Source organism: Cuculus canorus, chromosome 21 (genome assembly GCF_017976375.1).
Source record: "Cuculus canorus isolate bCucCan1 chromosome 21, bCucCan1.pri, whole genome shotgun sequence".
NCBI classification, from domain to species: Eukaryota; Metazoa; Chordata; class Aves; order Cuculiformes; family Cuculidae; genus Cuculus; species Cuculus canorus.
The window spans coordinates 4225250-4249904 of record NC_071421.1 but is presented as its reverse complement, the minus strand read 5'-3'; the positions used below and the strand labels follow the sequence as shown (position 1 = coordinate 4249904).

At 42.2% G+C, this 24655-nt stretch overlaps 3 protein-coding genes across 3 annotated transcripts in view; 1 reads left to right on the top strand and 2 right to left on the bottom strand.

Moving 5' to 3' along the window:
• SLC45A1 (solute carrier family 45 member 1) overlaps positions 1-6488 on the bottom strand; it is a 68347-nt gene extending 61859 nt beyond the window's left edge. Inside the window, exons 1-2 of the mRNA XM_054085717.1 lie at positions 3626-6488; positions 3419-3509 (exon numbers count right to left, since the gene is read on the bottom strand). The gene's annotated coding sequence lies outside the window, so the exon portion shown is untranslated. The remainder of the gene's footprint in view (positions 1-3418; positions 3510-3625) is intronic.
• ERRFI1 (ERBB receptor feedback inhibitor 1) lies at positions 12-10076 on the top strand. Its single transcript, XM_054085737.1, has 4 exons — positions 12-148; positions 6526-6724; positions 6843-6919; positions 7524-10076. Exons 2-4 carry the CDS (start codon positions 6603-6605, stop codon positions 8720-8722), a joined length of 1398 nt encoding a protein of 465 aa, XP_053941712.1. The 5' UTR covers positions 12-148; positions 6526-6602; the 3' UTR covers positions 8723-10076.
• An 8549-nt stretch (positions 10077-18625) lies between these two features.
• PARK7 (Parkinsonism associated deglycase) lies at positions 18626-24655 on the bottom strand. Its single transcript, XM_009562335.2, has 6 exons — positions 24496-24655; positions 23349-23450; positions 22638-22697; positions 21718-21787; positions 20036-20122; positions 18626-19108 (listed from the first exon to the last, which is right to left on the bottom strand). Exons 1-6 carry the CDS (start codon positions 24583-24585, stop codon positions 18948-18950), a joined length of 570 nt encoding a protein of 189 aa, XP_009560630.1. The 5' UTR covers positions 24586-24655; the 3' UTR covers positions 18626-18947.

Sequence of the window (24655 nt, the reverse complement as noted above, 5' to 3'; positions counted from 1 at the left end):
TGGGCCTTGGTGGGCGGGACCAGAGCAGGTCCCGCCCCCGAGGATAAGGCAGGCGGCGCGCGCGCGCGGGGCGGCAGTGCCGGGGCCGCCTGGGCGCATGCGTGTGGCGGCCGCGCGGGGACATGCGGAGCTGCGCGACGCGCTGGGGGTGAGTGGCGGCCCCGCGCCGCGCGTTGCCATGGCGGCGGGGACGGCGGGAGCGCGGTTCGCCCCACTGAGGGGCGAGGGGAGGCGTGGGGGTTGTTGTCTGCGGGGCCCGGGGTCGGCGCTGCGGGCGCTTTGCCGCTGGCCCGAGCGGAGCCCGCGCCTCGGCCCCTGCTTTAGGGTGGCTCCCTTTGGAATAAGCGTCTCTCGGTGCATTAACGGCCCGGTTCGCGCTTGCCCTCGGTATTGTAAAACCGAGGTGTTGGAAGCTGGAGGCGGCGCCGAGCCCGCAGCGAGCGAGGGCCCCGCTGTCCCCGTTAGCAAAAGCCTCGTTGTGTTTGCTTTAAAGAGAGCAGCAGGGATCGAGCGGGTGGGGAAGGTCCCTCTGGTCAGCCTGGGGAGCCGTGAATCCAGGCGCGCGGGGAAGGGCATTCCATAGAATCGCCAGGTTGGAAAAGACCTCTTGGATCATCGAGTCCAACCATTCCCATCTGCCACTAAACCATGTCCCAGAGCACCTCATCTACCCGTCTTTTAAACCCCTCCAGGGATGGCGACTCCACCACCTCCCTGGGCAGCTGTTCCAGTGCCCGATGACCCTTTCTGTGAAGGATTTTTTCCTGATGTCCAGCCTGACCTTTCCCTGTGGGAGTTTGAGGCCATTTTGCAAGCTGGTCAGACTCAAAAAAAAAAATAAAAACTAGAAGCCCAGCCGCTCAATTCACCCACTTCACTCTCAGATCTATTTTTCTTGAAAGGCCAGGTTGGATGGGCCTTGGGCAGCCTGATCCAGTGGGATATCCCTGCCCATCGCAGTGGGGTTGGAACTGGATGATCTTTAAGGTCCCTTCCAACCCAAACTATTCTATGATTCTTTCCTTCACAATTTCCCTATATAGGACCATTTTTAATGTTTACCTAAACCTCAGTCCTTTGAGGAGATGGACATTTGCGGTGGAGCCCTTTGCCATCCTCTGCAACACCGGAATTCTTTCAGAGGAAAACAGTTCCACTGCTCTATAGTGGAAAACCGAATTAAAACTTATCGCATGTCCAACGCTCTGGTTATGACTCTGAGTCAGCTATGAAGGAATTTCTACTTCCTGAATGTAAACTGGCTATATTCACATTGAAATTTCCAGGAGGGTGAAGTACCCTACTAAGCATGCATCTGAAATCTGACAAGCAGAGGCAAGGCAATTGTCTTGCTATTTAATTAATAGTTTTCTACTGGCAATTTACAGGTTCCACCCAGTTGCTGTGTAGGACCGTGAAATGGTAGCCCACATTTTAACTGAACTTAAACTCCTTGACGACCTGCAGCATTTTGATTATATTCCCAAATAGCTTACTATTATCATCTAAATACATTGTCATCTGCTGCTTTGTTAATGTGTCCTTTTAAATTTACACGCATCCTCATCCGGGGTATACCGGTAGAACTAATTTTATTTGCAAGCTCTTATGGTTTGAGCAGCATTTTTAGCCATATTCACTAAGTGATTATAGTCTTAAATTTTCTGCTATAGAATAGTCCATTTCTGGTTAAGACAATTCATAGAAAAATCTCTCAAGTTAAGAATATGCCTCATTTATATAACTGTAAAGAATATATGAATGAAAAAAAAAATCTGAGGCCTGTATCTGACTGATTGGGTTAGATAGAAAACAAGGTCTACTTCTTATTAAATGAATAGATTTAAACTAATCTTCTTAAAGTCCCTTTAGAAGTCTGAAATACAGGTACTTACGTTAAATAGAAAGTCAAAGGGAAAAAAAGGAAATTACATCACGTTGTCAAATAAGGAACGGCGAGCTGGAGCAGATGACTTGTAGTGCAAAAATGTGCCCCTCCTCCTGTGAATTGCTTCTGAGATTTGTTAAAGATATGTGGTGGCAAGGTGAGCAAAAATAGGTTGTGGATTTAAGGTAGCCACGTTTCTTCCACTCCTAAAAGTGGTAAATAGGGCTTGGGGGGGGGGGGTGTGTTTCTTCCTTTTCCCCCCGCATTTCTCACAAGCAGTATATAAGTGCTTGTCAAGAGTGTTCCCTGTATGATATCTGTTCAGAGTTGGTGCAGGCACTCACAAATGTGTAGAGCAAATTGCTGTACTCCATACTCATTAAGTGAAACATTCTAGAGCATGCTTTGGTCTACTGCGCATACCAGAAAGGCTTTCTTTATTATGAACCTGACTCGCCTCAAATACTTGGTTGCACTGGGGCTTTGAGAGCATGGAACAGAGTAACAAGATTCTGTGATCACTGATAGACCTTAAAGTAGAATAAATGCAAAAGCTTCTTAGTTTCCAACTAGAGGATTACTGTTGCTATAGCACAAGTGGTGCTATGTATCCTATGAAAAATGTATATTGGGGATGTTTTATGTAACTCAGCTTTGTCTCACGTTTTCCCATATACATTCCTCAATATCTAGATATCCTACTGTTCATGGATACATCTGACCATTTTCAGCTACTATCCTGTTATTCATCATCAGTTCAAGTCTGAACTTACATTTGGCCTTATAAAAAAAAATAGAGAGATCAATCTCACCTCTGATATTTAGAATAATTCATATTTGTTAATGTGAGCAGGCATGAATGATTAAAAAGTGTCTCCTTTGCAGTTACCTTGCCTTATGGTGGATGGGGTTGACAGCTTCCTAACGCACCCACAGACCTTTGCATCACCTTGGCTTGTGTCTGACCTGTATGAGTTACTAATCATAGTTTTAGCGTGAACTAACTCAGTTTTTGGATAACACTGAAACCAGAACATCTTCGAAAGCGCTCAAAATGCTTTGATCCAAGTGGCATAATCTATACGTAGCGAGGGGCAGACGAGCAAAGTGACCAGAAACAAGAGTGAGATCCAGAATGCTTCATTACTGCAGAATGCCTGCTTTCTTTAGCTAATATAGTTTGATTTTACTCATGATTAAGTTTAGATCCTTAAGTCTTTGAGGAGGCAGGATTGGATCAAGCGTTACAGTGGAAACAGTGTTTATATCTTCATGACTGACTTTAGTAAATTTTATTTTAAATCCAATTTCTAGGAAACAGTAACCTCATTAAATATACACTGCTCAGCTTTAGTAAGAACACACTGTATAAAATACAGAGTTTGTACTCCTCAATTACACATCCTCATGGCTCCCTCTTAAGATATTGTTTCTTCAAGCAAGCTTATGCATGTTTTAAAATATAAACACCAACTCTCTAGACACCACTGAAAAAGTAACTGGGTGACTTGGTGAAAGAGCACGCCTTACCTCTCTTGATGCTTCTCACTTAAGGCATGGAAGACTGTTTCATAACTGTCCATTCACAACTCCCCACGGAAATGTCAAGGCAAGTCACCTTCTGTGAATTCACAAAGAGGTTACTGTTAGAAGCAAGCAAGTTTTACAGCTGCAAAATTTGTCTGTGTTTTTATTTTAAAAAAAAATAAAGAGTTGATTGAAACAAGTGAAAATTACCTTTTCCTAGAGTATGTAAATATTTAAGTCTGTTGCAAAAGTTGAGCTTAGCATTCCAGAGGGATTTCAGAGAGGCAATTGTGCAACCACCAGTCTTGAGCACTGAGATTTAGACAGCATTCAGAAAGCTGACACAGTAATTACTGGCAGTGGTTTTGGCGTGGGATCTGATGGAGGCTGGGCTTCTTAACAAGCCCTGCAAGGGCTGTATGTTATCATAGCAAGCACATTACATGTGCACTCAAACTACAACAATGCCACCCCCCCTTCCTGTCTCATTTTTTTAAATCATAATCAATGTCTCGCTCATGGTCTTGTTGGATCTTGTATGCATGCTGAGGTGGAGTACTATCATTTGCTGACTAATCAGTGTTCTGTATCAGTGATTCTTCAAATTGTGACTTGCATTTGACTTCAAGAAACACTGAAATAGAAGCATAGGCTCCTTTGTAGGCACTAGCCTTTAGTTCACTAATACATTCTCCATCCTTCCTTTTGCAGATTCATTGCCAGTAGGATAGGAGGCATCAAAAAAAAATCACAGCGCAGTACAGCATGAGCTGATGTGATGGATGTTTTATTTGCGAATTTGTGTTAACATGATAGGAAGTAACTTTAGAATTGGTGCTATACTTGTACTGCCCTGCTTAAGTCTTTTCGGCAAATGGATTTCTCCACTCTTCTGCTCCCCCATAGGGAATAGTTCCATTTGCACTTAGAGAACTGGAAGGAAGAACTGTTGTTACAGGACTGCTAGAGATTTTGAACTCACTTGCTAATACCTTATTGCTTCCTGTGGCTGTATGTTTATATTTAACTGTACTATGGAAATCTGCAATTCCCATTACTGGGAAGGGTCCAACTTGACTGTGTAATGCAAAAATTTCCAGGGTTAAACTAGCTTTTAAGGAGATTGTTTGAAAAGGAGAAACATACCCTTTACCAAAATCAGGAGGGTCGAAGTAAGACTGACTTTAGTGCTCTGCCGCAGCAGACCGAACACTGGCTTCGCCTTTCTTCACTTCTGTTAAAGCTAACGATCTCCTGTTTAGAGGAGTTCTGAAATGCCTGGATAAAATGCACTGGGTATCTAGTAGTGAATAAAATATCCAACTTCTGTTGACACAAGAGTGATCACTGGTAATCATGATCAAGAAAACCATCACGCTCTTAAAGAGAACACGATCAGGTCATGCACATCATAAACACACATCCAGTCAGAAGCTATTTTTCACATAGCACACCCAACTGAAATTTGGAAAAGCACAGCAGAGTTCTTCTTGCTCAAATGATTGTTTATAAAAGGCAAATAGTGGTGTTGGATTGCAAGTTAGTCCTGAGGCACCTGGTTTACAGTCCTGCTTAGGAGTCTGCCCATCTCTCACATGTCAAATAAGTATAATGCGCCTTTCCTTTTAGAGGAAAAGGAAGAATGCACATATCTACATAGAATGTCTATTTTTTAACAGATTTACCATAAGCATAAGCTATTACTTGTTTCTCTCCCCCATTTTCTTGCAGTACCGTCCTGTGAAGGGGTTTTCTTGACATGTAGACCGCACTGATGTAGCCAGCCCTCAGTTGTTGACTGACTTTTCTTTAGGTGGATTTTGTTCTTTCAGGGTAGCAGGAGAAGGAAGGAAGTTTGTGTTAAGAAACTGGTCATATTCTTGATTCTCAAGAGATATACAAATTGAACTGTTTTGGGTGGGTTGGTTTAATATTTCTTTTTTTTTGTTTTGTCATGTAAGGCCATATTGTACTTGCTGAATTTAGGGTATTTGTGTAGACAAAGCACAGACCCAGAGAACATCTTCGCTTATAGTCTTGGACTTAATTTCTCCTGCCTTTAGAACATTGACTACTTTTATACTGTCCAACCCCCTTCCCCTGCGATAATCCATTCTGAATTTCCTAACCAAAGCCCTGTGAGTCACCTTGTTCCTTAGACTATAATTACTTATTCAATATAAAGCAATTGCCAACACATTTTTTCTGTTGTAAATGGGCCAGGTAAAGCATTGTTCACACATTCAAAATAAATCCAAAGATAGCAGGACAGTTTAAGCTGAGATTATTTCAAATCACTAGATTTCCAATTTGTTTGAAATAGCTACAAGATTTGAGGCTGGTTTAAAGTATCTTAATGGTTAAGTTTGTTAATAATAGCAACCGCTTTATATAAAAGAAGTTTTGGAATTCTGATTTAAGTAGTCAGTAATTTGTTTATTGGAGCAAAGACCGTTTGCTAGGCTATTGAAGGTAATACTTTAAACCAGACTCGGCTCTTACATTTGGCTACACTAGAAACCATGAAGTCATTAGCAAGAAGACAACTGAAGATAGTTGCCTACTAGAAAGTTAGATAGGTTGTTCTGGAAAACTTATTTTGCCTGAATAACTGGCAGCTTATGTACAAGAACTGAAGTTGTTGCTGCACAGTTGCCATATACCTGCAGAACATATTTTTCTTTCTCCTATACAGTTTAATTCTGTGAGAGCACTTGCCTGCTTTGTACTTTAGTTTTTCAGTCAAACACAAAATAACAAGTTTGGCAAAGTTTTCTTGTTCACAGAATCACAAGGTTGGAAAGGACCCATTGGATCATCGAGTCCAACCATTCCTAGCACTCCCTAAACCATGTCCCTCAGGACTTCATCCACCCGTTCCTTAAACACCTCCAGGGAAGGCGACTCAACCACCTCCCTGGGCAGCTGTTCCAGTGCCCAATGACTCTTACTGTGAAGAATTTTTTTCTGATATCCAACCTGAACCTCCCCTGGCGGAGTATTAGGACAGGCTTTCTAAAGAGTGATTTAGTTCCTTGAAGTATGAAATTTCAGATGAGAGATGAACTCATCAGGTTTGCATTTCTGATATTTATGTCCTCTCTTTGAAGGGAATGAAAACTTCGGGAAACCTGGTAAGGACTGTGAATTTCTAGGGTCCTGAGACATCACCAGAGAGCAGCGCACAATGTCAACTGCAGGAGTTGCTGCTCAGGAGATGAGAGTCTCATTAAAAACTGGATTTCTTCACACTAGTCAAGGCATGGGGAGTCTGAAAACCTGCTGGGGTAGCCACAATGGATTTGAAAAGTGAGTGAGGGTAAAATTTGATCTATTGCATCCAAATATACGAGATGAACATTAAAAATACTGGTAGCAGTACCAACCTACGGTTTATTTACAGCAAAGGGTCTTTTTTCTTTTTTAGTACTTTCTTTAATGTGGACCCCATAGCAGTGGCGTATAATTTGAATCCATCAACAGAGCAACATTTACCATCCATTGGTAAGTATAAAGACCACACAAGTATTTAAGTAGTGTAATGGATTTGTCTTGCTTAAAAAAAAGCCCCTCAAGTCTTCACTGAGAATGGGAATGCTTTCTCATTCTGCATAGTAGGCTGCCCTCTGGTGACGAATACTAACATGTCCAGGAAATACTACTAAAGTCCCACTTAAAAAAAACATAAATAACGCAATCAAGTTAAAAAAAAAACCAAACAACCTTTTCGTTGTACTTAGAAACCTCTGAGTTGCCATTATACTTCTGGCAGAAAAGCTGTTTAGTAAAATATCTTGTTCTATCATAGTCATCTGCTGAGATCTTTGTAGCAGTAGCTCAGTTCTGTTGCTTGTGTTTGGGGTTTCAAGAACTACCTCATTTAACTGGAGCAGTGGCCTAAAACAATAAGGTAATCAGCTCCCTTAATTAAACTTGTAAATTCTCAGCCAGAAAAGATCTATTAATAGCTATGTTTTGCTACTGGAGTCGTTAAGCAGACATTATTTATTGCTGCATTCGAAGGAATTAAACAGTTAAACATGCAGTGGCAAAGTCACGTGCTAGAGTGTTACTTATAAAAATGTTTAAGGCTTTCTCACCTTTTTAGGGCACTCTTCCAACCATGCTTCCATGAATGACCACAGCTTTGCTGAAAATTGCATCCAAGTCCCATCTCAGAAATCCAGTCCACCTCCTCTAAGTCCCAAAAATGAACAGCCGATTCCAAGATATGAAGACCATCTCGTTCCTGGCTTTAGTAAACTGTCATTAACCATGGGCTGTGTTTCTGAAGAAACGTCTCCTCACATGTCAATAAAAAACGGGCCAATTCAATTTCTGCCTGCATCTTCCAGTGACCGTAGCTCCAGGCCACTACCCCCTCTGCCGATTTCTGAAGACTTTACTTCAGATGAGGTTGACAAAGAGGTGGAATTCCTGACTAGCTCAGATACTGACTTTTTGTTAGAAGATTATGAACTTCATCCTTTTAAATCCAGCGCTCCAAGCCGGCGGAGCTTTAGGGGCTGTGGACAAATTAACTACGCATACTTTGATACTCCAACAGGACCAAAACCAGAAGATGCCAACCCTACACAAAGCCTAAATGGATACATATCCAGTATTTATCCTCCTCCACAGCAGCTGCATCGACGTTTGCGAAGGTCCCATTCCGGGCCAGCTGGATCTCTTAATAAACCAGTAGTAAGACTATCTGGACACTTAAACAGGTCTTCTCCAAATTCTGATGAAGATAAACCAGAGATTCCACCAAGAGTTCCCATACCTCCAAGGGCTCTCAAACCAGATTACAGAAGGTGGTCAGCAGAAGTTGCTTCGAGCGCATACAGTGATGAAGACAGGCCTCCAAAAGTGCCCCCAAGAGAACCTTTGTCACGTAGCAATTCTCGTACGCCAAGTCCCAAAAGTCTGCCATCATACCTCAATGGGGTTATGCCCCCCACACAGAGTTTTGCACCTGATCCTAAGTATGTCAGCAGCAAAGCTCTACAAAGACAAAACAGCGAAGGATCTTCCAACAGGGTCCCTTGCATTCTTCCGATTATTGAAAATGGTAAGAAGGCCAGTTCAACACACTACTATCTGCTGCCTGAAAGGCCTCCATATTTGGACAAGTATGAGAAATTCTTCAGAGAAGCAGAAGAAAGTAGCTCTAAAACAGAGGTTCAGTCTTGGTCTGATGACTGCTCAGCTGCTTCAGCCCCAACAAAACTAGACTCAAAACCTAGAATGGACATAGCTGGTCATCTGAAACGAAAACACCTGTCTTACGTGGTTTCCCCATAATCTCTGGGAGAACTCTCAGCTCAGTTGCTCAGAATAGAGCTGAACTTTATCATGTTACAAAGTTCTTAAGGTTCTCAGATAATGAAGTAGGACCAGTTTGTCCTCCAAGAACTGGAAGGTGAATGGTAAAGTCCTCTTATGCTGCATATCTCTGATATGTTTCTTAAGACTGTTTTTTGGTCTTAGTATATATAGCTTAGAAACCTGCAAAGGTTTCCAAACATATGGAGGGATAGTAGTCACAGTTGGCCAGTTACATGCTACCTAGAAGAACATTTTTGGTAGTCATGTTATCAAAAAAGCAACAAAAAAAATCTAGCTTTGCTTATGAGGCACTTGTAAAGCTGACAGAGCAGTTAATGCAGTATGTTTTTTGTATCAGGCATTTCCAAAATTTCTTTCACACAGTAACTCTGCCGAGAACAGACTCCAGCATCTTTGGCTAGGATGTGCCAACCTGGTAAGAAGGTAACTGCAAGATCTGATATCCACTTCAAGACTTGGCAAGCAAATTGAAAGCACATTTTGAAAGATGAATCTATATTACAACTTAATTGGACTCTAATAGACTTCTAAAATGAGTTAGGTTTTGTGGATTCTTTCAGTTCCTAGACATACTTGGCTCAATTTTGCAGTTTTCCCTAGGAGAGACTTGGGCCAGCTATTGCTAAGCTGCTCATTTCCTGCTGGATCCTAGAAACATGTGAAAGTGTCCTGAAAGTGGCAGAGGATACAAGCAGCTATACGGTTGCTATTAAGAAGTCAGTGACAACTACACGTTCACCTAGAGTCTGAAGTTCTGACTGTATTAAATACAGAAACACAGCACAAGCTGGTCTTGTGCTTTGGTTTCTATTCAGTATTTTAGAGGAGGAGTGTAAGAGAAGAAACATTATTCCACTTATGAACAGTGTCAGTCCCATCTCTCGCTGCTTAAGATGCTGCTTCTTGCTGTTTAATTTTTCCTCATTCTGCCTCAGCGATTCACTGAAGTTCACTGAGGTGCCACATTTGTGTATTAGCAGTTTCTTATGCTCATTTTGATTACATTTATCCTCTCACAGATAAGCACAAGAGAAAGGGTGCTCATTAGTGGAGGTACAGAAACTGAATGTGTTCCTCCTAACAAATAAACAAGCTGTTTACAGTTTAAACTGCTGAATAAGATATTTGAGCTATTTTAAAGCTTACTTTTTATTTGTTTTAGTACAAACTAAATGAAGGTGAAATACATGCTATAGAAATGCACTGATATTTCTGCATTGTGTACAGTATTGAATAAAAAAATAATTCACTTTGTATTTTGAATATTGTCATGTCTTGAGTTTAATAAAGTTATAAAATATTTATGATACATTTGGGTTTTGCTTTTTTGAGTAGCGTATGCGCTTGTGCATTTGAGTTCTGTATTTGCTGTCAAGTTCAAAGTGAATAATGTTACATATGCAACAAACACTGAATTCAGCTTGCATTTAATTTAACAGATTTCTACAGAAGTGTTCAATAACTTGGATTGCACACTGTTAATTTTAGTTCCTCATTACTACCCGGTAGCACGGTGTCTATAGTTTTGTGCTGGCAATAAAACATTGGTTGTTATTCAGCCAATCATTATTGATAACTGTTATTTCTAGCGTCACCCAGAGTATGTTAGGTGCCATCGTACAGGAAAGAGAGGGCAGTAGTGTCTCCATCTTCAATTTATCACCTATTAAAAAAAGAACTAAGTTGAGCACTAAGGGTCACTGAAAAGGAGCTACTCCCATTCTGAGGATCAAAAAAGCCTAAGCACAGTATAACTGTTTTGTTTTGGGTTTTTTTCTTCTTGAGAAAAATTGCAAACGTTCATCACAAAGCAAGTGTGTTTAACTGCAGTATGCGAGACATGGATAAGGTTACTGAAGACTGGAAGCATCACGCACCTTTGAGCTGTGTACACAGACAAATTCTTGCCTTGACCTGGCACCCCAAAATCCTGGCATTTTCTGTGAATTAGCCTATTTTAGAATAAAGCACATTACCATCCTTGGAATTATACTTGATGGAAAAACATCACATGTAGTTTTACAGTAATGCCTAATTAATTGGCTCTTCTAGCTGGGGAGATTGCTAAGCTTCATTTATGTAAGTGCGTAAAAACCTGCTGTGCCATAACACTGCTAAGAACCCACGCAGATCGGCCTCCAAAACATAAACAAGTTATCTAATCCGGTGCAAGGCTGTTGACTGTGATATTCTTCCTACTGAAAGCTCTGCTTCCCCTCCACCCCCTCAATTTTTCTAAGGTGGAAAAAGTCAAATAGTACTTGCCACCTTCTTAAATCTGTGTGGCTTTAACCCCAAAATAACATTCCTTCTCAGTTACAGGATCACTGCTGCAGCAAACAGATCAACACCGCTAAGCTGCAGCTCATTCCTTGTCAATGGCAGGGCTCAGCACAGACTCACTAGCTGTCATTCCAGTAGAACTCAATCTAAAAGCAAGCAACCTCCCTGCAGACCTCTCCTGGCTTTTGCTTCTGGGTCCCACTTCATTCCAGATACGCGGAACCCTTCTTTTTAGCCTAAATTCCAGTGCTTGAACAGACTGCATCTTTCCCCTTTCCTGAAAGCACTTGGAAGTCCCAAAGCCCTCAAGTCTCAGTTCTGCCCTCAGTAGCATTTACTCTGAAATTAGCAGCACAGCCACTCTTGGCTGGGAAAAAGAAGGATGCTCCCAGTGCTTATTTTCATTTCCGTTAGCGGTGGACGTTCCCTGGTCAGTGGGCTAAAACCTTTTCTGCTAACGTAGCATCAAAACATTTTTTTACTCCTTCAGAATAAGAACTGCTCCCGAGTACAAACTATTTTCATGTTTATAATGCTGAAAAGCTTAAAAACCTTACAAAACCTGTGGTCTTGAATGGTTATACATAATCTTTCCTTAAATTCCAAAAAAGTTTTAAGGCTTTTAACCTGACATCCAGTTTTGCTCTAGTCTTCTCTCCGAGTGCCACTGGGGGTCCTTGACAAAGGAAAGTGGAAGCTTTGCATGGGTATTCTTAGACACTACATTCCCATGCTTTGAGGGACAAAGTTTGCACGATCCAAAAATCGCATTCTGTTTTCCAAGTGAGTAATTAAGGCTGTAGAGCTGTGGGGAAGCTTTGCAAGTTCTGGCCAGAAGATAGTTCTCTCCTCATCTCCTGACACATGATAAGACTTGTCAAGACACAACACGGTTTTGCAACAGCCAGGTTTGAATATTTAGAGCTCGGGCTCTTCTGGGCAAGGCTGATCGCTCGCCTCTGACGAGGAAGCCCCTTGCCACAATGATTTGATGGTCCGATGTCAATGAAACGCCTCCCACTTGGCGAGTTAGAGACTAGCAAATCAACCTGGGCAAGCCAAGCCTAGCCAGTAACTAAAAGATAGGGTGTTTGCCTCAAGATACCTTTTCCTTAAAGGAGAGGCTGTGTTAGTACCCGGTAACTTGAAAAACCCATTAGGTTAACTTCTCCTCCACCCTAACTGGCTCTTAAACAATGTCGGGAACTAACTAACACACAGCTGTAGTTGGAGGTCATTTAAAAACCTCTCAACGGTCAAGTTTCCCTTGCACCATGAAAGATAAAACAGAAAATAAACGCTATTTGGAAGCATGCTGATTGACAACGTAATTAAATTCTGCAGTCATTTAAAATTACTGATTGTTGTTCCTATTGGTTTTTCCATTCACTCCCTGACCGCAATAGGAACAATTGCCACTGGACTGAAACCGCAGAAGAGCTCTCACCAAAGCAGCATTTCCTCCTGCTGCAGCCGGGGGTTTTGGTTTTGAACAGTCCGGGTGCAGTAGCAGGGAAAGCATCCATCCAATCTAGGACAAAGACGCCAATTCTGCAGGGCAGTTATTACAGCACGGAGCAGTTGCTGATGGCATTCAAACAGCCCTATCAGGAATTCACGGTGAAGATGATGACCCGATCTGTCACGGTGGAATCCTACTCGTGATTACAGACTGTGGCCCTTATAAACACTTTTGATAGTATTACAAGCTGCATGTTCTATATAAACTCACTAGATTACTGTCAAGAAGGACATTTGAGCTGGAGGTAACAAAATGCATCATTTTATCCATTTGCAGGGTCTCTGCAGTTAGGCAACCTACTGATTTTGTGTGTTGAGTGTTACTAGAGTAAACTTTGATTTTTATTTTTCTAAGTAGCCCAATCTTTTCTTGATACCTTACTTTCCAAAGCAGGTTCTATTAATATAAACCTGAAAACATAAAGCAACTTTTCTGCTTCTCATAGCTTCTTGGCACTGAAAATCTAGCACACGAAGTTTAATTATACTTATTAATATTTGTTAAATAGCACTGCAGAGATTTCTGGCTGCTGAGCTTGTGATTAGCATTTGTAAGCTGAAAGAGGTGTGACCCCCACCCATCCTGCAGCGTAATTCAAGCCTTGCATAATCCCTGCCCAAATGCCTATTTTCATCCACACAGCTCATTATTTTTTCTGAATCACATATGGAAGCCACACCCGGAATTGCTCATAGACTGTTGCTATATTATTTATATATTGGTGTGTACCTTGATCCCAGTTGTGGTTAATTTTGGAAAAGGTGTTAGGCATTCCAAATTTTAAGCAGCACGCCACTGAAACATGGGAACCATTACTGCTAGTCATTTCCTTACAAAGTGATTCAGAGGAAGAGATGCTTCTGTGTTTAAAACCTACAGGTTCTTGCTGAAGATTAAAACTATCATCCACAAACGGTTGGCATGTGAAAGCTGCCGCGGAAGACTGCAAATACACTTCCATGAAACACCAGGCAAAACCCATGCCAGATTACCCCAACATCAGCACCCGGAACCTGCACACAGATGCTCAATGCTGCACACGGAGCCATCGAGATTAAGAGATGCTCTTCACACAGTGACGGGACCAAGCACAGGATCATCAGGCTCGACGCAGAAGAAAGATCTCCTGCCCACCATGGACCCAGGTGAAAAAGAGCCACGTTCCCGTTAGCTAAAGTATTTATTTTACCTCTGTTAATGGGTTTATTACGCTCAAAACAACTTCAAGAGCAGGGTAAGCACTACTAAGCGTCCTTCTGGAAGGCAACTGGAGCACATAGCAGCCCTACATCCTCAGCAGACTTTAGACATAAAGCTCTCGGGGAACTTATCAGCTGCAGGGACGTTCACACCAAAGACAACATTGGCTCACGATGCCACGTCGAGTTCAACTGCTGTGTGGCAAGGAGCGAGGGAGACATAAGCAAACAGCAAATGGGCATTTGTGAGGTTACTCACTGCCTTGCAATCCCTGCGTTGTTATTCACCCGCTGTGAAGCAAGGTGCAGAGGAAACCTGAGACTCCAACCATACTAGGTTGCACTTAGTGACTTCATTTGTCATCTATCACGCTGACGGGTTATTCAAGAGGATTTCACCTGCATCCTGGTTACATGCCCCTGCACTTAGAGCTTAAGCAACTTGAATTGGGATTGTGCTCTCGTGACATAGCACCTGCACAGCAACGGGCGCGTGGCAGCGCCGAGGCCTCGAACACAGGGCGGAGGAGGTTACGGCGCACACCCCCCCGATACCTTCTGTTACTCACAGGATTACAACAGCCTGAGCTGCTTTTGCTGGAGAAAGGCTGACTTCTCACAAAGCATCTTCTCAGGGAAAGAACCCACTGGGCAGAAGCAGTTGTAAAAGCCTCAGGGACAGCGAGCCCTGCACTGGATCCAAATGAGCCCTACAGCTTGACAACGTAATTATATGGAGCTGCTGGGCTGGGGCGGGGGCACCGGGGCGCAGGTGAGGCCGGTCAGGGCCCTGAGGGGCTCTCAGTGCCCGCAGCTGCTGCTCAGCCCCTGAAAACAGTTCCCAAGCTGTTAGAAGGAACTTGGGGTGTTTCCTGCCCAGAACTGGACAGCTATCAGCGAGGAAGTCCAACGACGCTTTAGAGCAGCATTACTTCTCTCGTCACCAAGTCTGCAACAACTAATGAGAACGCAGAATGAAGGAAAATTCAATTTGCTACTAGACTGGAAGGATTAAAGTCACAAAATTACGCTTTATACTCTGCTACAAAATAAAGATCTTTACAGATCGGGGGCTATAGTTGGAGTCAAACCATATAGTTAAATGTGGAAGAAATCCTCTGTTCAGCGCACAGCAGACACAGTTTTGATTGGAGAAGCATCTGTAGAAATGCCCATTTGCATTCAGGGGATTCCTTTCATGCAGAACAGCAGATCCACAAGATTGAAAACATGGAGAATCCTAAACGAAATTCTACCATAACCATCAATGAGGAGATGACGGTTGCGGTCTTTAGAGGTGTTACTGAACTCAGTAACCTACTGAAACGCAGGTCAGCTCTGGCTGTGGCCCTGGCTGTGGCTCCGAGCTGCTGCCAACGTGAGCTGGATGACCTGAGGCTGAAGGCCAGAGCAGTTGTTCCAGCAAGGGCAGTCTGGCCCTTTTTGCTGTTCTTCCCAGAAATGTTTTAGCTCCCTGCCGTGTGACAATGCTGCAAGAACTGTAGAATCTCCATGAAAGCTGAGAGCCAGGAAATGTTAGCAGAGTAAGCCATTCAGATGCCTAATCAGGGCAGCAGGTCTGTACTGGGCTCAGCCCTCATTTTATGTATTCTGCTTTCTTTCCATACTGCATTTCACACAGCTATACCGTATATAAGACCACACTCTAAACATGCTAAGCTGTTATTTAAAATTTTGAGTGACAATCTATTCATTCACTCAGTGTTTTCTTGCTTATTCTTCAAACGCTGTATCCCATATCCTACCAAAATACCATCTCCCTGTAAGAGCAATGCATCCTTTATTCTGGACGTATAGTACGTGAACAGGGCTTTTAGATGCAGTGCTTGTGATGACTTCTGCAGTTTGCACCTTCTTACCTCTCTGTTACATGCCTACCTTTCCAACCAAGCCCCATGTCATCCAGGCTGCTGGAAGACAGCTGTCTTTTATCCTTGTGGGATCACTGCTTATCTCCTTCATCACAATGCATCTTTTCATTGAAAGAACAAACTTAATCTCATTAAGTCGACATTCTTTGCTGTGACAGCCAGTGGGTTTCACACCTTGTAGTTAGGTCTTACGGGTCATAACAAGTAGTTTGGATATTCAAAACGGCTAGCATGCTGTCCAAAGCTTGTAATTACTGGATGAAGCACATTTCCTTGTGTACTTTTACAGCTGTTAAGTACTAGTGTGCAGGCTGCTTTGCATCCGTTATGGTTGTGTTTGTCTCCACCTATTTTCAAAGTAATGACTTTCCCTGTCTAGAAGAGCATCCTTTCTCTGTTGCTTGGAGGGACATATTCCTGGGTTAGGATTTGTGCCTGCTTCCACTACAGTGCTGTGTACTTTCTTTGGCAAGAAACTTTTTCTTTGCCAAAGAACTGCAGCAAAACCAGACTGCTCACTCTCCATGTGGTCTTTGTTCTGGCTCAGAGCTGCTTCACTTATGTGCTTCTTCTTTTCCTTCTTCTGAAGGAAATTCACTGCTGGCACCAGCATCTGTGCCATCTTGTGTACATGCTTTTTCCTAAGTCATATCGTACTCCTCAATTCAATTAAAAAGCTCACTCTCGATTATGCATTAAAGCCTACGCAACAATCAGAATCAAGAGAACCCCTCCATGCTATTCTTCAGAGAGGATAGGAGGCACACAGCAGATGCTAACTGACTACTTCTCCACAGGAAAACAAATAAACAATCCCTCAAATCCTCCAACTGTCGGAATAAAATGGTAAATGCTAGCTAGAGAAGAGCGGATGCACTCTCCAATTAAAGCCAAGCTCTGTGGCAGCAGCAAATATCCAATTACCACAGGCTCTAAATGAAAGCTTGCCAATAATAAAAGGGCACGAAGTTTCTAGAGTACATGAAACAGCAGAAGTGCACCTCATCTCATCTTTCAGCAGCCGATAAGGGAGGTTTTAGGAAAAGAGATATATAACAGCTAGGAAACCAATGTATGAAGTGGATAAGGAGAGAGGAAAAAAGCATTTCACAATTGGAAGGCATTTTTTTTTGTAAAAATCACGTCAAAAAATTCCTTCTTAACACTTGCCCTAAGAGGAAAATTAGCCCAATCTTAGCTCATACACCTCCCATAACTTAAAGGCTAAGTTAATGATACCTTGGCAGAAACAGAGAACTGTAAATTCAGGTTTGCAGGACATCTGCTATGTACAAGGTTGAGAACAGGGTCAGCTTTATGAAGGAAACTGTGATGCAAGCAGCATTACCACACTTCATTAACCAAGTCCTTTCTTGCTGAACGCAGGGGAAGAATCTGCAAGTGAACCAGACACATTAATGGGCTTTAAGCTCATTTTACTGATTGCTTTTCCTGTTACTCCTTTAGTAGGAGTAGGAAAGTCCAAAGGTACACATTGAGAACCTCATTTCTTTAAACTGAACTCTCTCAGCCTTAGAATGGAAAATAAAAATGTATAATCAAATTTCTGGCTGCTTCATTAATGCCTTATATTAGAAGAGTTCTGGAAGCCTAAATACAATACAAGCATGGATATATTTTCCTTCTAATGCTATGAAGCAGTACTATGACCCAGGAATGCACAGATTTTCCTGTATTCTGAATCATGCCCATTTACAAACCAAGTGATTATTCCAGATTCTAGGACAAAGCATCTTTCCATCATTTGGTTTGCATTTGCATGGCAATACCAGTTAGACGTGCAGATTTAATGAACAAACATGTCCAATCTTACCTAGATTATAACTTTTTGCATATCCTGAGCATATTTCAAAGCTAGAGAAACATATAAAAGATTTCCTAAACAAATTAGAGGCAGAGCATAGAGCTAAAGCAGTTCTTCCAGTAGATACTAACAATGTAGAGACATTTCTTAATTGTAAATTTGCAAAAGTACGTAGGTATTTCATTACCAAACTGCAGTAATTGAGAATGAGCTTGTTTCTCATTAAAATAAGCAATCATAAAGGCACTTATACAGTCATTTTCTAAAGTTCAGACTGCACACTTCAGATGTATGCAGAATCAGGTCTCCAGGTGCTATGGTAACTTCAGAGTCCAGGGAGATGCCATCTTGTGAGACTGCTGACAGAGCCACGTAACAGCAGACTTGTTTGGTAAAAGAAAGGTAGCAAAGACAAAAAATGATCCCAAAAATCTTAATTCTCATTGGGATACAGCTACACCTCTTCCTCCAGAGACCTGTCCAGCAGCTCCTCTAAACTGACATACGCTCACTTAAGACAGGCTTGTAGCAAGTTTCAATTTATAGTAAGCAGAAACAAGCACTGCTACCGGTGGTAAGCTAAGTCCAAACTTCCAGCTAAATGAATCTGCAATAATTTAATGTAGAAGACAAATTCCAACGGTATCATCGACAACTTGCTAGCTACAGGAACTCCAGGATATTTGACAGGGTAAGAATATTCCCACTTTTAAATCAGTTCCATGTTGTCTTAGAATTAACACTAATTATTGGCCTTATTTGTATACAGGAAACTAAATATTTTAGTTTTAACAAACTTGAAGTTACTACTTAATAGTCTGTTTCACAGAATCGGAGAATATCCTGAGCTGGAAGAGACCCACGAGGATCATCAAGTCCAACTCCTGACTCCGCGCAGGACAAAGTAAAAGTCAAACCATGTATCTGAGAGCACTGTCCAAACGCTTCCTGAACACCACCGAGCTCGGGGCCACGACCACTGCCCTAGGAAAGTTGTACCAGTGCTTGACCACCTTCTCATTTGAGCTCATGTTCCAGTCGAACTGTGTGAGACTCTAGACAGAAGTTGCGCTGAGCGGTACGTTGCTAGCTATAGGTCTGGGCTGGGAGAAAACACGGAAAGAAACATCACGCAAGCAAGGTTGCTTCATTTTTATTTACTCAGCAAACATTTTCCCATGTGATTTTTAAATGCCATCCGAGAGCTAACTATGATTATTAGGTGCTGGTTGCTTTTTAGTGATGAAGTGTTGTTGCTAACAGGATCTTTTTCCAGAAATAAAGACCGTTGGTTGGTTAAGGTAACACAGTTTAGGTAAGTACAGTTGCTAATTTCACCCACAAGCAAATAGAACAATGCATCTTACAAACAAATTTAGAACAATGCATCTTACAGTTATTCTACAAAGGACAAGAACTCCATCTAAAGTTGTTTCACTCCCCGTCCCACGCCAGAATTTCACTCTTTCAGTATTAGGGGTGCCTTCACCTGTTCAGCCACTTCTTTCCCCATCAGCGTTTCAACAATGGCCAACCCAAATTCAAAGCTTGTACCAGGGCCACGGCTGGTGAGGATGTTCCCATCTTTCTCCACGCGGCTCTCGGAGTAGGAGTAGTGTGCTTGGGAGGACACACAACAGAAAGAGGGTCAGTCTCCAGCGCAGTGCTCACAGCTGCTGCAGAGCACAGGGCACTGCGCCCGCTCCCTGCGAGCTACACCACTGGAGGAGCGGCCGCTCCGTGCTCCACAGAAGGCACCTCAGCCACTTGCGTGGGCCCAGCCTGCCTCGGGTTCTGTGCCCCTGCCTCTCTGGAACCAAGCAGCTCATCACCGCCTGCAGGTTTCAGGGAGGAAAAGGGCCCATAGGGAGCTCTGGCAGCTTATCCAGATGGTATAGGAATGCACCTCTGATTCGACAAGCCCATCAAGAAGCGCTCGCTGCGCCTGTCAGTTCCCATGAGGTTACTTTCAGAAGTCAGACTGCTGTTGTGTAGCTGTTCATAACTTTCTTTTTTTTTTCAAATGCACACAGAAGAAACTGGAGGAACCCTGCCATCTCCTGCTCACCTTCAGACTTGCTAATATTCACGGAATGACTTCTTAATAGCGCTCCCACCACCACTTCCTTTAGGTGTGACAAAGGGTGGACCCATCAGCTGCTCACAGCGCCAAAGCATCACTCAGGAGAGAGCAGAAAGGTGCTACTGGGACCACTGAGGCAAAGAACCACAAGGACAAGAGGCTGCTCAGCCTCAAGAGGATAGGGGAAAAAATGCTCCTAGCATGACAACAGCAGTGTATTTTCCCCAAGAACGCGAATGTTAATACAGCCCTGCATTTTCAAGTTAAACGTACCTAGAAATACCATCTTAGCATAGTCAGCTGAATTTTGATTATGTTCAGAAAAGCATTAAAGAAATTCAGAGATACAAAATAAGATACAAAACCTATTTTCCTTTCTTTAAGTCAAGGGTTCAGCTAAAAAAATAATAAAAAAAAAAAAATCCGAGAAGAGTTTAGAGAAACTTCTAAAAGTCATTACATACCTCCATTCATCATTTTATCCTTGGCCAAAGGATGTGTCGTGACTTTGCTTCCAAACCCTATCCCATGTGCCAGAAGGGCAGTAGGACCTGTAAGGACACAAAGTGGCACCAGTGACAAACTCTTAACCTGCCACAAACACTTTTAAGAACACAGTTCAGGCACCAGGCCCTCAAGGAGCCAAAGCCCGCTGTGGACAGGCTACTTTTTATAACACCAATGCCAGCCCTATCTTCGAGGCAAAAAGCCTCTAAAAAGCCCAGAGCTGTATAATCTCTACCATTCGATTACACAAAGCGCCCTGTACAGAGAAACAGATGAAGAAAAGAGAAGGCTTAAGGAACATCCAGTTCATGCAGCTCTCCTACAAAAATGCTGCCTTTGAAGGAGACAAGAGCAGTGGTCATTTCACTTCCAGATAATGCATTTTATTTAAAACTGCATTTCATTTAAAACTGCATTTCGATCTGAATGTTAACTAGGTACAATTATTTTACGACCTTGTCAAGCCTTGAATTCAGAGATTTAACAAATAAAACTTCATTTCATCAAGGCTTTACATGTTGAATTGTGCGCCAAGCAGCATTTTGGACAGATCATGGGATAATCGCTAAGTTTTTTTGTTTTAACAGTCTTTCTCTTTCCTTTTCATACTTCCTCCTTGGCCTGAATTGAGGAAGGAGTTTGTGTCAAGAAGACTTGGGTCATTTCGCAGAAGATCCTTACGGGAATTCCAAAAAAAACCTGAAGGCAGGATTTGCCTAATGCGAGTTTCATTTCTGTATATTTGATTCATATCACATATAGTCCAGGAAATAACCTTCTTTGTGCTCAGCTGGAATCAGCTCTAGGCAGTATTATACCTAAATAAATGCACCCTCCTAATTACAAACAAAGGCCTTTGTTGGGCAAGCGTGAATTTGCAATTGTTCTGCAAGAAATACAGAAAGAGAAGACCACTGCCAAGTTCAAGAACACTCACAACTCTGTATGCGTATCACCTAACTGAAGAATGAAAGCAAAAAAAAAACCCCAGCCACATAACAGAAAACAACACGGAAAACACTGTTGTTCTCAGCTACAGGTACCTGAGCCAGCTTCTCGGTTCAGCTGGGAGCACTGGCAATTGTTCAGCTTGCTTTTTGACATGCAAATCTTACAAAGGAATGAACCAGACACTTCGCTGTGCAGAATATGCAAGCAGACAACTCTCTCCTCAGAGTAATTCCATCTTTTGCTCCCTCTCAGATGAGGAAGGGTAAGCCTGTAATTCTATATTTACAGCCTTCCTTCTGAAGCTAAAGGGCAGGAGAGGAGATGTGAAATAAATTTATAGCAATGATATTCTGCCAGCACTGTGTCCTCACAGAAAGCTCACCAGAACAAGCAAACATTTTGTAAAAAATCCTAGCACATTACCTTTCACTTTTTGTTTTAAAGACAGTAACACAACGGATTGGAAAGAACTGAGTACCATGCAGAACTTGCAGGATAAGCGTTCACAGTATTTTAGAGATTCCTCTGCTATTCAGTTTACAAAATATTCAAATGCCGATGGGTGCACGTACAGTCCAAATCCCTGCTACCAAACTATAGGAATACAGATTTCCAGGACAGGAAACTGTCTGCATGCCACTTCAAAATATCCAAATGCTTCACAAAACAAGATGTCTTGTTAACCCACCTGCACAAATAGCAGCAATCAGGCCTTTTCTGCTTTCCTGGTCCTTCAAAATGTCTTTCACAACAGGAGACTGTGTGAAGAAATCATATCAAAAGTCATTGTTTAGGGTTGATTATCTGAAGCACGGCTGAAATATTTTCCACTGCAAAGTCATAAACGAGTTGTACAAAGTAAACGAGCTGACAGCTCTCCAGCCTGCCTCAGGACAGAGGGCAACAAAAACACTAAGGAGAAAAACGGAAACCTATAAACACTTCCCCCACAAGGAAAGAGTAAGGAAATCAGAAGGAACAGCAAGGATTTACATGGCCCACATAGAAGCTGGTTAATCCATGGACACAGAAAGTTGTTGTTTGAAAACTTCACGAGACAAAATAGGAAAGAGTATTCATGAGAGATACCTCCAGACAGTCTTTATTGCTCTTATGAAGATTTATAAGAGATATTTGTCTCGTATTCCAGAGCTTACAAACTGTTTGATACCATCTAAATCCTATCTGAAAGATCAACTCGTTTGTCTGCTTGTTTTCCACAAGGTATTTATACCGCTACTACAATAATTTTGCACCACAGACAGAATTCTTGAGCATAGGAACAGAGTCCTGTGGGTTCGGCCTGTTTTATATTTCATGGAATTAAATCTTCATTTGCAACTGTTTCATCTTCATATGATTATGAACAGAGATTTTCCCACAATACAGAGCACCCTTCCATTTTCATTCTGCTTAACTCAAATCCACAAAGCTACCCAGTTACCCCACCTATATATGCGCAAGAAGGCTTAAGACAACTAACAACTAGTTCATGGATTCATTCAGAATTTTGGTATGCTGAATAGAACTTGCTGGATTAGTAAGCGAGTGTAGACCACTCACTACTCATGAAGATGTCCATAAATCTTTAAGATACCAGAACTTTACCTCTGACAAGTTTTGAGCTCCAAGGTTACCACCAGGCAGGACCACGACATCATAAGGCCCCTAAACGAACAAAAGATAGAATTGTTCTGTTGAACACAGGCTGATGCATACACGACAGTGTTTTAAGGCTGCTGCAGCTGAGCTGAGAAGCAAAGCGATCTACCTTTCCTTCCTCTGACCAACACTTTCTCATCAGAGAAACAGTTCCAATTATGGGACAAAATACTGTTTCCTATCCCAGGAAGAGCCTATTATCAATAAAGTGTGTTACTTTTAAGCCTAGTGCGCTTAAGAGCTTCAGCAAGCAAACAGCAGCTCTTGCATTGCACAGAAAAGTGGTTTTGCTCCAACCTTACTGTACAGGTCTGAATATAACATTGTCCAGCTTCCCAGTGGAACTTTTCAGTCGTTCCAAATCACGGTATTCTGTTGAGCCGACTAACATGCAAAACAAGGCTCTTCGTTTGGCGCTTGGCAAAAACAAATACCTGAGTATAATTAAGAAATCTGTATGGCCCTGGCATGCTATGAAGCAGGACAACGCTGAAGAGGAGCATGGTGGGATTGTGCACGTCTGTGATTCACAACTACACAGAGCGAACATAACAGGCAGCAAATTTCTAAAGGTAATGCATAAGCTTTCCAAATCCACTTCTGAAACTGTGAGGGAGGCTATGTCGGCCCTTGTATCACATCAGGGTGATGACCAACCTCTTTTCTGGCATCTTCAAGACTGGCATCAGGACAAATGAAGACATCTCGACTGCACTGCACTGGTTCTTTACCTGTCAGGCCTGCAACGGTCACTTTGATCTAACAGAAAAATACACGCATTGTTACAATTTAAGAATTTAGGGCATTTTTCTTATACGCTAGTTCTTCAGCAGTACGCAGAATGAGAGAAGAACTACTGCAAGCTGCAAGAACAGGGCAACACTTAAGCTTCCCCAAACAATGATTAAGTCCAAACACAAAAGGTAAACAGTGGTATTCACCTAAGGATTAACAAAGACCTCTCATAGCTCAAATTTTCAAACAGGGCAGTTAGAGAGTATCTGATCCCACAGATTTTAAACAAAACAGCACAATCCAGGACAGCCAGGCTAAGTAGATCAGACAATGAACTCTTTGCAGTCTAAAGCCCTTCTTATATACACTTATGGTGTCTTCAGGTTTCTTTCTTGACTTTTAGACAACAGGTCATAACATCACAGGTGCGCATGGCGCAGCTCACATTCATTAAGTAAGCGGACAAGCTTGTACTTCTCATGGCAGCCAAAATGGGAATACATTAATGGAATGATAAATTTTAAGAGAAGTTAATTTTTATTTCAGTCATTTCTACACATGTAAAGTCAGTGAATTTATTTAAAAGCTTATTTTCATATCTGAGCAGATGATAATGCTGTGTACCACTACCGCTGCAAAAGTAACAAACAGCATAAGGAAGCCCACCAGACGCAATTCTAATTAGTTAATGACAGAATTTTAAAAGTAGCTCAAGAATGTGATGTCATGAGCTGTCACACACTGAGCTGTTGGGACCGCTACAAAAAAATAAGCACCTCCTGTTACAACGCATGGGAGCAGTCTGTTTTCCAACAGCGTAAGCTTTACTTGAAGCATGCGCTCTAGTCTACATGAGGCTTGTACTTTAAACGTTCATCTTTTGCGCAGATGTCAGTTGTCACACATGCGTATCTGGGGCATGGCACAAGTATTTCATAATCAGCAAGAAGGCATAAGTAAACCTCATATAACAATCTTGAACTCCTAACAATGGACCCCAACGTGAGGCAAAGACTTTTCCCTTGACCGAGCACTCACAAAAAAGGCTTTTCATTGCCTGCATACTCACTCCAGCTCTCCTCATAACATCCGTGGGGATTACAGTTTCCATTTCCTCGGCCCCTTTGGCTAGAATCACCAGTGCTCTTTTTGACGCCATATCTTTAGGACTTGATCTTCAGTGAGATGGTTGTTAAGAGAAGGGCTGAGAGGGGCAGAAAGAGACAATG